At 45.4% G+C, this 16,092-nt stretch overlaps 1 protein-coding gene across 1 annotated transcript; it reads right to left on the bottom strand.

Annotated features, from left to right (window-relative positions):
* Window positions 1–11,752: 11,752 nt before the first annotated feature.
* Window positions 11,753–12,130, bottom strand: LOC121272558 (histone H2B 7-like). Its single transcript, XM_041179208.1, has 2 exons — window positions 12,002–12,130; window positions 11,753–11,959 (listed from the first exon to the last, which is right to left on the bottom strand). The coding sequence occupies exons 1-2, from the start codon at window positions 12,128–12,130 to the stop codon at window positions 11,753–11,755; spliced, it is 336 nt and encodes a 111-aa protein (XP_041035142.1).
* Window positions 12,131–16,092: the final 3,962 nt, after the last annotated feature.

Genomic DNA, 16,092 nt, shown 5'->3' with positions numbered 1-16,092 from the left:
AATGTTAGTAATTGAGGGATTTGGGTTCAAATCCCACCATAGCAGCTGGTGGAATTTACATTCTATTAATAATTGTGGGGAAAATACTAGCCTCAGTAATGATGAGTACAAAACTATCATTGATTGTCATAAAAACAGAAAATGCTGTAAGAACTCAGCAGCTCTGGCAGTGTCAGGGGAAAGAGAGAAACAGAGTTAATGTTTCAAGTTGGTATGCCTCTGAAGAAGAGCCAGACCTGCTGAGTTTCTCCCTGTTTTTATTTCAGATTTCTAGCATCTGCAGCATTTTCCTTTTGTCCTAAAAACCCATCTGGCTCACTAATGTCCTTTAGGGAAGGAAATCTGCCATCCTTACCTGGTCTGGCCTACATGTGACTCCAGACCCACAGCAATATGGTTGACTTTTAACTGCCCTCTGATGTGGTCTAGTAAGCCACTCAGTTCAGTTCAAGTGCAGTTAGAGATGGGCAACAAATGCTGGCCTTGCCAGTGATGCCCACACCCCATGAACAAATAAATTTAAAAAAGACATGTAAAACTAGATGGAATTCAGAAATGATTCAGGCATTGCTGGAGTCTCATTTTAAATCTTCAGCCTGTAATATAGGGAACCATCCTGGGGAATCAAAGGGGATATTTCAACAAACTAAAAGTTGACTTCATTTCAGAGTTAGACAGCTGGAATATCTCAGCCTTCCCTTGGAGGATTTTTCCGGGGAGGACAGGATACAGGAAAAATCCCAAACATCTTTGGCCAGTCCTTGTTCTGTGAGGGAGCCTTCTGAGAATTGTGGCAGAAAGAATTTTTCTGTTTTGAAACTCGGTCCTGAAAGCTAAACTATCGCATCAACTGAGATTAGTTGATCTACCCCCACCCCTGCGCCTCCTGCCCCACCCCCCACCAACCCCCTACTCCCTATCTCACCTGTCCCACTGTTGCCAAAAAGTGTTGACTCCCTCTTTCTGATATATGGTTCTCTTGATGGGGTGCAAACACTCTCTAGCACTTCACCAGCCAGGTGTGAGCAGGCTGATTGTCTATGAGGGGCTTCACAGCCTAGCCAGACTCTGTCATAATCCACAATGCATCAGCTCACCTGCACATGAACCATTCAGCAGGATTCACTACATATGAACATACGAACGTGTCACTTAGGAGCTGCTGTAGACCATTCGGCCCCTCAAGCCTCTTCCGCCATTCAATAAAATCATGGCTGATCTTATTCCAACTCAACACCACTTTCCTACCTGACCTTGATAACCTTTGATCCCCTTGTTAGTCAAGAATCTATCTACTTCTGCCTTAAAAATATTCAATGACCCTGCCCTCACCACAGTTCTACAGAATAATGACCCTCTGAGAGAAAAAAATGCCTTTCCATCTCCGTTGTAAATGGAACACGCCTTATTATTAAACTGTGTCCCCTTGTTCTAGTCTCTCCCACAAGGGGAAACATCCTTTCAGTATCCACCCTGTCAAGTCCCCTCAGGATCTTATATGATTCAATAAGATCACCTCTCATTCTTCTAACTCCAGTGGATACAGGCCCAAGCTGTCCAACCTTTCTTCATAAGTTAAACCCTCATCCCTCAGTCAAGTGAACCTTCTCTGAACTGCTTTTAATGCAATTATATCCTTTCATAAATAAGGAGACCAAAACTGTACATCATACTCTAGATGTGGTCTCACCAACACCCTGTACAACCATAGCAAAACATCCCTACTTTTATATTCCATTCCCCTCACAATAAACAACAATTCCATTTGCCTTCCTAACCACTTGCTGTGCCTGCATATTAACTTTTTGTGATTCCTGTACCAGGACACCCTGATCCCTCTGTACAACCGAGTTCTGCAATCTCTCTGTTTAGATAATACATGGTCATCAAGGAAAGATGGTGCATTTATATAGCACCTTACATGACCGCAGGACGTCTCAAAGCATCTTACAGCCAATCAAGTACTTTTAAGTGTAGTCACTGTTGTAATGTAGGGATCGCATCAGCTAATTTGTACACAGCAAGCTCCCACAAACAGCAACATGATAATGATCAGATAATCTGTTTTTATGTTGGTTGAGGGATAAATGTTGGCTCAGGACACCAGGTATACCTCTCCCAATCTTCTTTGATATGGTATTCATGGGGTCTCTTGTATCAACCTCAGAGGACAGATGGGGTCTCCTTTCAATGTCTCATCCGAAAGACAACAATTGCATTTAGACTTTTTTGAGCACCTGTGAAATTAACCAGACTAATGTAACAAATTAACTGAATTAACCAAATTGACAGCCCCTAAAAGGGGCACTGTAACAAAAGGTTAAGGATTTAAAGGAAACTTAATAAACCAAAGCAAAATGTCATTTTGGAGGCCAGTGATGCCTCCAGCCCCCGCAGTGCCCAGTGGTTCGGGGAAGGCCTCAGGCTTGCCAGTGGACACCGCATGCTTCCTCTCCAGGGACACCCTGCCGCAAACGTAGCTGTGAAAGGGGGGAGGCAGTCGGGCCGGATTACCCCCTTGACAGTCCGCTGCCTGGACCTATTAATGGTCACCTTGGCCAGGCCCAGGAACAGGCTAACGAGAAGGTCCGACTCCCCGTGTGCCCCCCCCTCCACACCAGGTGGCCAAAGACCTGGAGAGTGGGCCTAAGGCACAGCCAAAAGATGAGAAGCCCAAACAAACATCTAAAAAGGGGCTCCAACCTCCTGTGCTCCACATAAACGTGGAACATGGACTCCTCAAGGCCACAGAAAATACAGGCCAAAATTGCATTTATATGGCGCCTTTAATGTAGGAAAGTGTTCCTGGGTGATTCACAGGGGAGGGAATATTATCACCAAGCCAAGGGAGATGTTAGGACAGATGGCCAAGTGTTTGATCGAAGAGGGAGAGTTTGAGGAGCATCTTTAAGGAGAGAGAGGCAGAGGGTTTTAGTGAGGGGGTCCCAGAGCTCAGGATCCAGCAGCTGAACGCCCGGCCGCCAATGGGAGTGGGGAATGAGCGTGGGGACCGAATTGGAGGAACACGGAGACCTCGGAGAATTGTAGAACTGGAGGAGGTTACAGAGGATGAGGCCATGGAGGGGGTTGGACAAGAGGATGAGAATTTTAAACTTGAAGCGTTGGTTGGTGATTACTCAAACCCCACCGCCCCCCAAGTTTAAAGCAGCCCCTGGCCAGGCAACCCCTTCGGATCAGGACCGCCAGTGATATAAGCGGAAGGACACAAATATATTCTGCACTTAATGTTAGTCACTAGCTTGTGTCTCTTTTCCCTCTAATTTAACACAGGTGCAGTTGATATAAAATACAATTGTTCTGAGCAGCCGAAGATAATTTGTGAAGATAAAGAATCCTGTCCATTGCCATGGTAGCAACTCTTGTGCTTAATTGATTGGAATGCTTCTTTTTCCCTCTGTTCCACTGCTGCAGAGACAGTTGCTCTGGGTTAAAATTCTGACAAAAAGTGCAATTGTGACCCCCAGTGGCCAAGAAAATGATGGCACAGCTGCAGAAATACGTCTAATGTTTCGTAATAAAACCTTGTATTTGAAAGTTGACCTGGCGAAGGAGCACAAAACTGACGAACTGGCAGACACGTTGACTTCAGCAGGAAATTAAACTGGTGAGCCACTTATCTCTTGCCACCTTGTTCCCCACTGCACCCACCACCCCCCCCACTCCACTGTCCCCCCACCACAAGGTCCCATGTCTCAAAACAGTCCGCATCAAATCAATTCCATTCGATTGAGAGATCCTGTCTTTGGGATGAGACAGTAACCTCAGACACCCCCCCCCCACCCACTTATGACCACTTAGGTGGGTGTAAAAGATCCCACGACATTATTTCGAAGGATAGTGAGGGAATTCTCCCTGGTGTCCTGGCCAATGTTTATCCCTCAATCAACATGACTGGAAAACAGATTATCTAGGTCATTATCACATTGGCTGTTTGTGGGATCTTTCTGTGAGCAAATTGACTGCCACACTTCCTACATCACAACAGTGACTACACTTCAAAAAGTACTTCATTGACTGTAAAGCACTTTGAGGTTGCGATGGTGCTATATGAATGCAAGTTTGTCATTTTCTTTCTTTCTACTCCACCAAAGCGCTGGGTCAGTCAGAACTAGTCACACAGCCTCCGGCAGGATTCCCCCCCCCACCCCTGCCATCACCCCTGGATAGCACAGCCGGGATGGGATGCATTGCTTATTAGGGCGCCTGGACTATTCTACCACGCGGTTAAAGGGGGTGGGATGTATCTGAGCAGGACACTGCTAGCATCTGACACCCCCACCTGTGCACTTTGGGTCTGGGTGTCCTTGTACACCAGTAAATGTAAGTAAACACACAAGTGCAGCAGGAAATTAGGAAGGCAAATGATATGCTGGCCTTCATTGCAAGAGGATTTGAGTTCAGAAGTATGGATGTCTTACTGCAGTTATATAAGACCTTGGTGAGGCCACAGCAGGAGTAGTTTTGGTATCCCTACCTAAGAAAGGATATACTTGCCATAGAGGGAGTGCAGCGAGGGTTCACTAGGCTGTTACTGGGGATGGCAGGACCATTGTATGTGGAAAGATTGGTTCAACTGGGCCTGTATTCACTAGAGTTTAGAAGAATGAGAGGGGACCTGATTGAAATGTATAAAATTCTAACAGGGCTGGACAGACTAGATGCAGGGAGGATGTTTCCCCTGGTTGGGGAGTCTACAACCAGGGGCCACTGTCCCAGGATATGGGGCAGGCCATTTAGGACAGGGGTGAAGAAAAATTTCACCTGGTCAACCTGTGGGATTCTCCACCACAGAAGGCTGTGGAGGTCGGGTCACTGAGTATATTTAAGTAGGAAATTGATAATTTTTTGGATATTAGGGGAGTCAAGGGGTATGGAGAGAAAGCGTATGGAGAATATGGCATTGAGATAGAGGATCAGCCATGATCAAATTGAATGGTGGAGCAGGCTCGAAAGGCTGAATGGCCTACTCCTGCACCTAGTTTCTATGTTTTACCATGGATGGATTGAGGATGTAATCGACTAGTGATTGGGAGCGGGAGTCCCGGTGGGTTTCCTTGTCTTTAAACAATCTGTGCTCCATACCCTCCCTCCCACGACTGATATCCCTACTGGTAATCAAAGACTGGACACATATATGAAGAATGATGCACCAAAGGCTGGCTGGCATTTGTGGGCCTCCTACCTTGCTCAGAGCCAGCTCCTTCGGGAGAGAAAAAAAAACCTGGACCAAAAGTGGCTGGACAGTTGTGGCTCAGTTGGCTGCACACTTATCCCTGCGTCAGAAGGTTGTGGGTTCAAGTCCCACTCCACAGACCTGAGCACAAATCCTTGCTTGAATCTCAGCAGTGCTGTGGGAGTGCTGCACTGTTGGTGGTGCCATCCTGTGGATGCAGCATTAAACTAGTGCCCCATCTGCCCCCAAAGGTGGATATAAAAGGTCTCAAGGCACTATTCCAAAGAACAGGGTGCTCTCCCTGAGTTAATATTTACCCTGCAGCCAACATGACTAAGTAGCAGACGATCTGGTCATTATCACATTACTGTTTGTGGGATCTTGCTGTGTGCAAATTGGAAGCCATGTATCCTACAAGAATACTTAATTGCCTTTGAAGTGCTTTGGACTGTGCAGACATCATGAAAATAATGCAATGCAAGTTTGTACTTTCGTCTGTCATTCAGATGAGTGGTTAAATTGAGGTCCTGTCTGTTTGTTCACGAGGACCAAAGATGTCCCACAAAACTATTTGAAAAAGAGGAAGGGACTGGGCAACATTCATCCATAAACCATCTCCACACAATGTGGTCATTCCTCTCACTGCTCTTTGTCGCACCCTCAGCGTGCACCAATTTGTTTTTTTATTTGTTCTTACAAGGCCAGCATTTATTGCCCATCATTTATTGCCTTTGACAAGGTGGTGGTGAGCAGCCTTCTTGAACCGCTGCAGTCCATATGGTGTAGGTACACCCACAGTGCTGTTAAGGAGGGAGTTCCAGGATTTTGATCCAGTGACAGTGAAGGAACAATATACTTCCAAGTGAGGATGGTGAGTGATTTGGAGGGGAACTTCCAGGTGGTGGCGTTCCCATCTATCTGCTGCCCTTGTCCTTCTAGATGGTAGTGGTTGTGGGTTTGGAAGGTGCTGCCTAAGGAACCTTGATGAATTCCTGCAGTGCATCTTGTAGATGGTTCACACTGCTGCCATTGTGAGTCAGTGGTGGAGGGAGTGAATGTTTAAGGTGGTGGTTGGGCTGCCAATCAGTGGGCTGCTTTGTTCTGGATGGTTTTGAACTTCTTGAGTGTTACTGGAGCTGCACTCATCCAGGCAAGTGGGGAGTATTCCATCACACTCCTGACTGGTACCTTGTAGATGGCGGACGGGTTTTGGGGACTCAGGAGGTGAGTTACTCGTCACAGGATTCTTAGCCTCTGATCTAATTTTGCAGCCACAGCATTTAAACGGCTGGTCCAGTTCAGTTTCTGGTCAATGGTAACCCCCAGGATGTTGATAGTGAGGGATTCGGTGATGTTAATCCCATTGAACGTCAAGGGATGTTGGTTAGATTCTCTGTCGTTGGAGTCACTGCCTGGCACTTGTGTGGCGCAAATGTCACTTGCCACTTGTCAGCCCAAGCCCATATTCCCATACATCTGCTGATCTTGTCCTTCTAAGTGATAAAGATCATGGGTTTGGAAGGTGCTGTCAAAAGAACTTGGTGAGTTACTGCAGTGCATCTTGTACATAGTACACACTGCTGCCACTGTGGTGGAAGGAGCAAATATTTAAGGTGGTGGATGGGGTGTCTATCAAGCGGGCTGCTTTGTCCAGGAGAGTTAAAAACAAAAAAACTGCGGATGCTGAAAATCCAAAACAAAAACAGAATTACCTGGAAAAACTCAGTAGGTCTGGCAGCATCGGCGGAGAAGAAAAGAGTTGACGTTTCGAGTCTTCATGACCCTTCGACAGAACTTGAGTTCGAGTCCAGGAAAGAGCTGAAATATAAGCTGGTTTAAGGTGTGTGTGTGGGGGGCGGAGAGATAGAGAGACAGAGAGGTGGAGGGGGGGGGGTGGTTGTAGGGACAAACAAGCAGTGATAGAAGCAGATCATCAAAAGATGTCAACGACAATAGTACAATAGAACACATAGGTGTTAAAGTTAAAGTTGGTGATATTATCTAAACGAATGAGCTAATTAAGAATGGATGGTAGGGCACTCAAGGTATAGCTCTAGTGGGGTTTTTTTTTATATAATGGAAATAGGTGGGAAAAGGAAAATCTTTATAATTTATTGGAAAAAAAAGGAAGGGGGAAACAGAAAGGGGGTGGGGATGGGGGAGGGAGCTCACGACCTAAAGTTGTTGAATTCAATATTCAGGACTGAATATTAAATTCAACAACTTTAGGTCGTGAGCTCCCTCCCCCATCCCCACCCCCTTTCTGTTTCCCCCTTCCTTTTTTTTTCCAATAAATTATAAAGATTTTCCTTTTCCCACCTATTTCCATTATAAAAATAAACACCCCCACTAGAGCTATACCTTGAGTGCCCTACCATCCATTCTTAATTAGCTCATTCGTTTAGATAATATCACCAACTTTAACTTTAACACCTATGTGTTCTATTGTACTATTGTCGTTGACATCTTTTGATGATCTGCTTCTATCACTGCTTGTTTGTCCCTACAACCACACCCCCCCCCCCTCTCCACCTCTCTGTCTCTCTATCTCTCCGCCCCCCACACACACACCTTAAACCAGCTTATATTTCAGCTCTTTCCTGGACTCGAACTCAAGTTCTGTCGAAGGGTCATGAAGACTCGAAACGTCAACTCTTTTCTTCTCCGCCGATGCTGCCAGACCTACTGAGTTTTTCCAGGTAATTCTGTTTTTGTTTTGTCCAGGAGAGTGTTGAGCTTCTTGAGTGTTGGAGCTGCACTCATCCAGGCAAGTGGCATGGAGTGCCAACTTTGTTTGTGTACAAGTGAGGCTTGAACCCACAACCTTCAGACTTGGAGGTGAGCAGGAGCCTGGGCTAACACCTTACTATTTGCGAGCAACTATGCCCCAAAAAGTAAGTAATCAGGTCTGGGGCATTTTGTGACATCCTCGGGGGATGAAAGGTGCTATATAAATTAAGCTATTTCTCCTTATGGGCACCATAACCAACCTGTCTCAGAGTTTTCCCAGAGTGCAGTGATCTTTGCGACATGGGGCAGTTACCTCTTGCTCATCTCTGACTGGAGAAGGACCGTGTCCCTCATGTGGATTATGACCTTGTCCTGTTTAGCAGCATTTCATGTGGACAATGACAGTGCTTTCTTCCCACTGTCACACTTGACAACAACCTCTCTATCCTGTTCCAATTTTTGGCAGTGCCCTGCACGCCTTAGGCTCCTCAGCAAAGCCTCTGGGTCAGAAGGTTGTGGGTTCAAGTCCCATTCTGGAGTCTTGAGCACAAAATCTAGCTGGACACTCCCAGTGCGAGCACTGAGGAAGTGCTGCACTGTCAGCAATGTTGGATTTCGGATGAGATGTGGAACTGAGGCCCCGTCTGTCTGAAGGTATAAACAAAAGACCCTGTGGCACTATTTCGAAGAAGAACAGGGGGAATAACTCCGCAGTGTCCTGGTCAATATTTATCCCTCAACAGACATCACAAAAAAAAGATAATCTGGTCATTATCACTTTGCTATTTAAGGGAGCTTGCTGTGTGCCACATTTCATATGGTGATGCTAAGAGATGGTGCTGTGGTGGTAATGTCACTGGACTAAAATCCAAGGGCCTAGACTAATGCTCTAGGGACAAAAACAAAAATTGCTGGAAAAACTCAGCAGGTCCAGCAGCATCTGTGGAGAGAAAGACAGAGTTAACGTTTCGAGTCCGTATGACTCTTCTTCAGAAATAAAGAGAAGTAGAAATGTGGTGAAATATGCACTGTTTAAGGGGGAGTGGGACAGGTAAAGCTGGATAGAAGGCCAGTGATAGGGGGAGGCAAAGGAGAGATGCAAAAGATGTCATTAACAAAATGTCAAAAGGGTGTTGATGGTGGTGATACTGGCTAAAGGAGGTGCTAATAGTGACATTAAGAGTCATTAAGTGACATTACCCCCACCCCACCCCCACTAGGGCCATCTGTCACTTGCTCATCCTGCTTTCTACTCTTAATGTCACCATTAGCACCTCCTCTAGCCAGTATCACCACCATCAACACCCTTTTGACCTTTTGTTTATGACATCTTTTGCAATCTCTCCTTTGCAACCCCCCGCCCCCCCCCCCACCAATCACTGGCCTTCTATCCAGCTTTACCTGTCCCACCCCCCCTTCAACAGTGTATATTTCACCACATTTCTACTTCTCTTTATTTCTGAAGAAGTCATACGGACTCGAAAAGTTAACCCTTGTCTTTCTCTCCACAGATGCTGTCAGACCTGCTGAGTATTTCCAGCAAATTTTGTTTTTGTTTCAGATTTCCAGCATCTGCAGTATTTTGCTTTTATCTTAATGCTCTGGGGACATGAGTTCAAATCCCACCAAAGCAGCTGGTGGAATTTAAATTCAATTAATAAAATGTGGAATTCAAAATTAGTCTCAGTAATGGTAACCATGACAATTATTATCGATTGTTGTTGCTTTAGGGAGGGAAATCTGCCACCGTTACCCGGTCTGGCCTACTTGTGACTCCAGACCCACAGCAATGTGGTTGACTCTAAAATGGCTGAGCAAGCCATTCAGTTGAAGGGCAATTGGGGATGTGCAACAAATGCTGGCCTTGCCAGCGACACCCACATCCCATGAAAGAATAAAGAAGAAAAATATTACAAGTGATTACATTTCAGAAGTGCTTTGATGACTGTAAAGTGCTTTGGGATGGTTGAGATTATGAAAGACGCTATGTAGATGCAAGTCTTCCTTTCCCTAAATCCGACCAACAACAGATCTATCACCCTAAGGAGCCTCCACATTTTAAAAACTCTTTTCAGAAGAACTTTGGCAATGATTTGCTATTCAGAGACCATCAATTTAACTTAGTGAAAAGGTAAATGTATGTCAGATAGCAGGAAGGCTGTCTTTACATAAGACAAACATTTTGAATAAATTCTCTAGGTGATGTGGACAGCTAGTTACAATAAGCCTACATCTTTGGGCATGATTGTAATGGAAAGCCAGTAGTGGGAGGGCTGATTCATTGTGAAGACAGGAAACCAGAATGATCCAGTTTGGGACAGTGTGCACCAGGCTTTCCTGATAACTCAGCTGGAAGCTAGCAACAGTTTGAAAACATCTTAATAAAGTTGCTCCTGAAGTCAAAAAACCTGAAGGGTATTAAGGCCTATGGAACCAAGGTGGACAAATGGAGTTATTCTGGTCTCTGGTGCACTTTCGATTTTCATTGCTCCACATTGGTGGCTGTGCCTTCAGCTGTCTGGGCTCTAAGCTCTGGATTTCCCTCCTTAAACCTCTCCACCTCTCTCTCTCCTCCCTTAAAACAACCTACCTCCTTGACCAAGCTTTTGCTCGCCTGTCTGTGGCTTAGCAACAAAACTTTTTTTCATTCATGGGATGTGGGTGTCGCTGGCTGGGCCAGCATTTATTGCCCATCCCTAATTGTTCTCGTTCAGAGGGCATTTTCTTTTTGAGAGTCAACCACATTGCTGTGGGTCTGGAGTCACATGTAGGCCTGGCCAGGTAAGGATGGCAGATTTCTTTCCCTAAGGGACATTAGTGAACCAGATGGGTTTTTTTTTACAAAGAACAGCAATAGTTTCATGGTCATCATTAGACTTTTAATTCCAGATTCCAAAATTTTTATTGATAAAGCTCTTGTCAAGTTCCTTGACATGATTTGCTGTGTGAAAGGTGTTATACAAATGTAAGTTTTTGTTGGGATACAGATCAGCTGTGATCTAATTGCTAGCAGGATGCTGGATACAGATTCAATAATAGCCTTTGAAGGAAAATTGGATAAATGCTTTAAGGAGAAGAAATTGCATGGTTACAAGAAAACCCCCGGGGAGTGAGATTAACTGGATCGTTCTTTGAAAGGGCTAGCACAGACTTGATGGGCCGGATGGTCTCCTTCTGTGCTGTATTAATCTGTGATTCTATCGAACTGTCTGGGCTGAATGGCCTCCTCCTGTTGCTTCGTTCCTTCTTTTGATCTTCTTAGTATCTTGCATGGGAGAGGGATCAGAAGAATTGCCCCAGATACAGGAGCAGGAGCCAAATCTTCAGGAGTCTCAAATATTATAATTGTTGCAGGGAAATTCATTCAAAAGCCAAGTGCCGTGGATGCTGAAACTCTGAAATAAAAACAGAAAACCCTGGAAAACACACAGCAGGTCAGACAGCATCTGTAAGATATAATGCCCTTTAAGATATTATTACCCCACCCCCCCCTCACCTCTCCACTTGCCACCCCCCCCCCCCCACCCCCCCGGAAATCTGGTCAGTGGAATGCTCTGTTCCAGATGGAGTAAAATCACCTAATGCATTAATGACTCAAAATGGCAGATAACCCAGCTCACTGACTGTGGAACTGTAAGGATGATGTATGAATCTTTATAACTCATGGTTTCAGTGAACGTCAGTGTTAACAGCAGAACAGAAGGAGGTCATTCAGCTCCTCGAGCCTTCACTTAAAAGATAGGTGGAAATTTGAAGCTCTCATCCTCAAAAAGCTGTCCAGATTGTTAGCTGCGTTTTGGGCTGTGTTGTTCAGTCCATTGTGCAGGTTTACTTGGAGCTGGCGTACTTGGTGACCGCCTTTGTCCCTTCCGACATGGTGTGCTCGGCCACTTCCCCGGGCAGCAGCAGGCGCATGGCGGTCTGGATCTCCCCGGAGCTGATGGTGCTGCGCTTGTTGTAATGGGCCAGGTGGGAAGCCTCACCCGTGATGCGCTCGAAAATGTCATTGACGAACGAGCTCATGATGCTCATGGCCTTGGAGGAGATGCCGGTGTCAGGGTGAACCTGCTTCATCACTTTGTCGATGTTGGTGGAGTAACTCTCTTTCCCGACTCTTTTCTGTTTCTTGTAGCCTTTCAGTGACACCCTCTTCCGGGCTTTTTTGGCGCCTTTCTTGGAAATTGGTGCTTTCTCCTTGTCAGCCATGGTTACAGCAAACTTGTTGGAATGAAACACATGCATTAAATTGGAAATTAAGCACAGCTGTCCCCAACTGGGGAAGGACTAGGGAATCATTGCAAGGGTGTACAAACCAGTTCGCTCTGGGTGTCTGGGAGGAACTGTGAGAGTCTGTGACTTTACTGCCTCGGAAATAAACCTGTTTTAAGGCACAGGCTAGCTTCAGACTCCTTCTTCCTCAACACACAATTATTGGAATTAACACAGATTGGGAATCAATTGAGAATGTTAGGACAGAGTTTGATAGATTTTTGTTAGGCAAGAATATTGAGGGATGCAGAACCAAGGTGGGTAGATGGAATCAAGATACAGATTAGTCATGATCTAATTGAATGGCCGAACAGGCTGAGAGGCTGAATTATGTAATTGAAACGTATAAAATCATGACAAGGCTGGACAGACTGGATGCAGGAATAATGTTTCCTCTGGTGGGGGTGCCTAAAACAAGGGGTCACAGTCTCAGGATACGGGGTAGACCATTTAGGATTGAGATGAGGAGAAACTTCTTCACTCAGAGGGTGGTGAACCTGTGGAATTCTCTACCACAGGAGGCTATGGAGGCCAAGTCACTGAATATATTTAGGAAAGAAATAGATAAATTTCTAGACTCTAAAGGCATCAAGGGGTATGGGGAGAGAGCGGGATTATGGCATTGAGATAGGGGATCAGTCATGATCATATTGAATGGCGAAGCAGGCTTGAAGAATCTGCTCCTGCTCCCATTTCCTATATTTCTGTGTCTCCACCTGTTCTGATGTTCTGCAGAATGGAATTTGTATAGAGAAGCTATGAATAAACTTGTTTGCACTCCCTTTCTCATTCAATCTCAGATTTTGGGGACTGAAACCCTCATCCTTTTGTTACCACAATGCTTCTCTAGTCCAACACACTCCTGTCTGATCTCCCACATTCTATCCTCCAGAAAGCTGAGGCCATCCAAAACTCTGCTGCCCATGTCCCAACTTGCATCAAGCCCCGTTCCCCTATTACCCCGTGCTCGCTGATCTGCATCGACTCCCGACCAAGTAACTTCTTGATTTTAAAATCCTCATCCTTGTCTTCAAATCCCCCCATGGCCTCGCACCTCCCTTTCCCTGTAATCTCCTCCAGCCCCACTACCCTATGAGATAACCATGCAACTCTAATTTTGGCCTCTAGTCCATCCCAGATTTTAGCTACTCCATCAGTGGCAGCTGTTCCTTCAGTTGCTTAGGTCCTGAGCTCTGGAATTATCTCACTAACCCTCTCTAGCTCACTTTCCTCCTTTAAGCAATTTCTTAAAACTTACACTTCTTTAACCAATAGCTTCTAGTCAACTGATCTATTATCTCCTTCATGGCTCGGTGTCATATCTTATTTTATAATGCTTCTGCAAAGTGCCATTAGAAATGTCAGTACATTAAAGATGTTATATAAATATAAGTTGTTGCTGTTGCTGCCTAATTTTGAGTTTGCACATCTAAAAAAAACCCACTGTTAGTTTTGCTCAATACTGTTTTACCATACTTAGAAAATTCAATCTCCGTCACTCTGTATGCCCCCTCATTCCTGTTGGGTCATAGTTCCACAAAACTCCAGACGACATCAGCATCCAGGGCTATTTTTGACCATGCAAGCCTCTGCAGTGGATGTTCGCCCACAGAAGGCATCACAGCAGAGGCCCAATCCTGCCTTCATGCAATATCCGCACTTTCTAATGAGGGGGACATTGTAGGGGAATGGGGAGGGGAATCAATCGATGATGCTCAGGGAACAGTAAGGTTTGCGTAATTTTGTGTTCAAGAATGGTCACTGATTTTGATGCCCCATCTCCCTCCCCTCCATTGCCCTGTGAACAGTGAACTCCCCACGGACACTGGCGGGGAGGAGAGCGGGGCAGGGTAGGGGTTTTGAACCTGGCACTTGTACTGCCCTGAATGATCCTGCAGTGAGCAGCATTCCTCCCAAATGAGTCACCAGAAGAGAAAGGCGGCCTGCTGTTTTGAAATGGTACGTGCCAAGTTCTAGGTCAGTTTACTCATTCCTTCTGTGTGTCAAGCTATTTTTTGCTTTCAACTGGCAGCGAGTTTGTGTCACTGATGAAGTCAGCCCAGTTCTCCAGAGGAATTGTAGGCAATTCTGGTCTGAGGGATACGAGGCATAAAAAAAATCATTAGTGTGCGGAGGAGGAGAACAAGAGGCAAAGCGCTTTAAATTACTTTCATCTTTGCTGCTACCTCCCACTGTAAGAATACTGTCAGGCTTGTGATATATGGTCCCCTGCAGTCTCAGGGGAGGAAGGATGAAAGTAACGAATAATTATTAAAAGAAACTCTATCCCCAGGGAGAAAATAGATGTATTTTCTTATCAAGGTGACTGGAGACTGAGGTCTAAACTGTTTTAAGAACAACACAAACAATTTGCATTTATAGAGGGCCTTAAATGTCCTAAGATGCTGCACAGGAGGCATGTTACAACAATACAGTTGCCAAGCCAAGGAAGGCGATGTTAGGTGTTAAATGGATCCAAGACTGATGGTGAAGTATGAAACGAGACACAGATCTTTTTCCTTGTTAGTAGGTTTATTTACAGGATGCAGCATTACAGATCTCTGTCTCCTGCCAACCCAGCGCCCAAGCAGACTCTTTTTATATGTGCTCCCAGTCCTTAACCAAACAATGCCCATCACTTGTACATTGTTAACAACATAATCAACCAACTGTTAACATTGGCAGGGGTGACCAAAAGCTTGGACGAAGAGATGGGTCGTAAGGGCCGATTTTAAGGAGGGTCTGAGGGAGACTGGAAGCCAATGTAGGTCAGACAAGAATAGGGTAATTGGGAAAGCAACATTTGAAATTTGGAGGACCTGAAGTTTATGTAGAGGAAGGAGTGGTGGTGGTGGTGGGGTTGGGGGGTGTGGGGAGACGGGGGTGGGGTACTCATCCAGGAGCACATTGGAATAGTTGGGTCAACAGCAACAGTACCAACAACAACAACAACTTTTGTAACATCACCTGACTTTGTTCCTGTCTCAGTTCATCTGTTGTTGAAACCCTCATTCATGCCTTTGCTACTTTTGGACTCGACTATTCCAACTCACTGCTGGCCGATCTCCTACATTCTATCCTCTATAAACATGAGGCCATCCAAAACTCTGCTGCCTGTATCTTAACTTGCACCAAGTTTCCATTTAACTGTCACCCCTAGACTCACAGACCTATATAGGCTCCTGGTTAAGCAACATCTTGACTCTAAAATTCTCATACTCATTTTCAAACCTCTCCATGGCCTCGCCCCTCCTATCTCTGTAATCTCTTCCAGTCCTACAACCCTCTGAGATTTCTGCACTCCCTCTAATTCTGCCCTCTCAGGCATCCCTGATTTTAATCGCTCCACTCTTGGTGGCCGTGCCTTCAGCTGCCAAGGCCCCAAGCTTTGGAACTCTTTCCCTAAACCTTTCTGCCTCTCAGCCTTGCTTTCCTCCTTGAAGACGCTCCTTAAAACCAATCTCTTTGATCAAGCTTTTTGGTCATCTGACCTAATATCTCCTTATGTGGTCGGTGTCATACTTTGCTTTATAATGCTCCAATGAAGCGCATTGGAACATTTTATTGAGTTAACGGTGCTATATAGATATAAGTTGTTGTTGTTGCTGCGTTTGTCAGTCATCTTTGGGGTGACAATGGCATGGATGAGGGTTTTAACAGCAGCTGAGACAGGTTGTCACGGAGATGGAAGTAGGTGGTCTTTGAGATAGAGAGAAAGCACAGCTTAGAGTGGAAAGTGAAAGCAAGGTTGTAAATAGTTTGGTTCAGCCTGAGCCAGTGGCCAGGTTTAGAGCAGAGTTAATGGCAAGTGTATGGAAGGCTGAAGCCAATGACTTTGGTTTTCCTAATGCTTTAGCTGGAGATAACTGCAGGTAATCCAAGACTGGGCTTCAGACAGC

Source organism: Carcharodon carcharias, chromosome 34 (assembly GCF_017639515.1).
Source record: "Carcharodon carcharias isolate sCarCar2 chromosome 34, sCarCar2.pri, whole genome shotgun sequence".
Lineage (NCBI taxonomy): Eukaryota > Metazoa > Chordata > Chondrichthyes > Lamniformes > Lamnidae > Carcharodon > Carcharodon carcharias.
The sequence above is the reverse complement of the archived record's forward strand: the minus strand, read 5'-3'. Positions and strand labels throughout refer to the sequence as shown.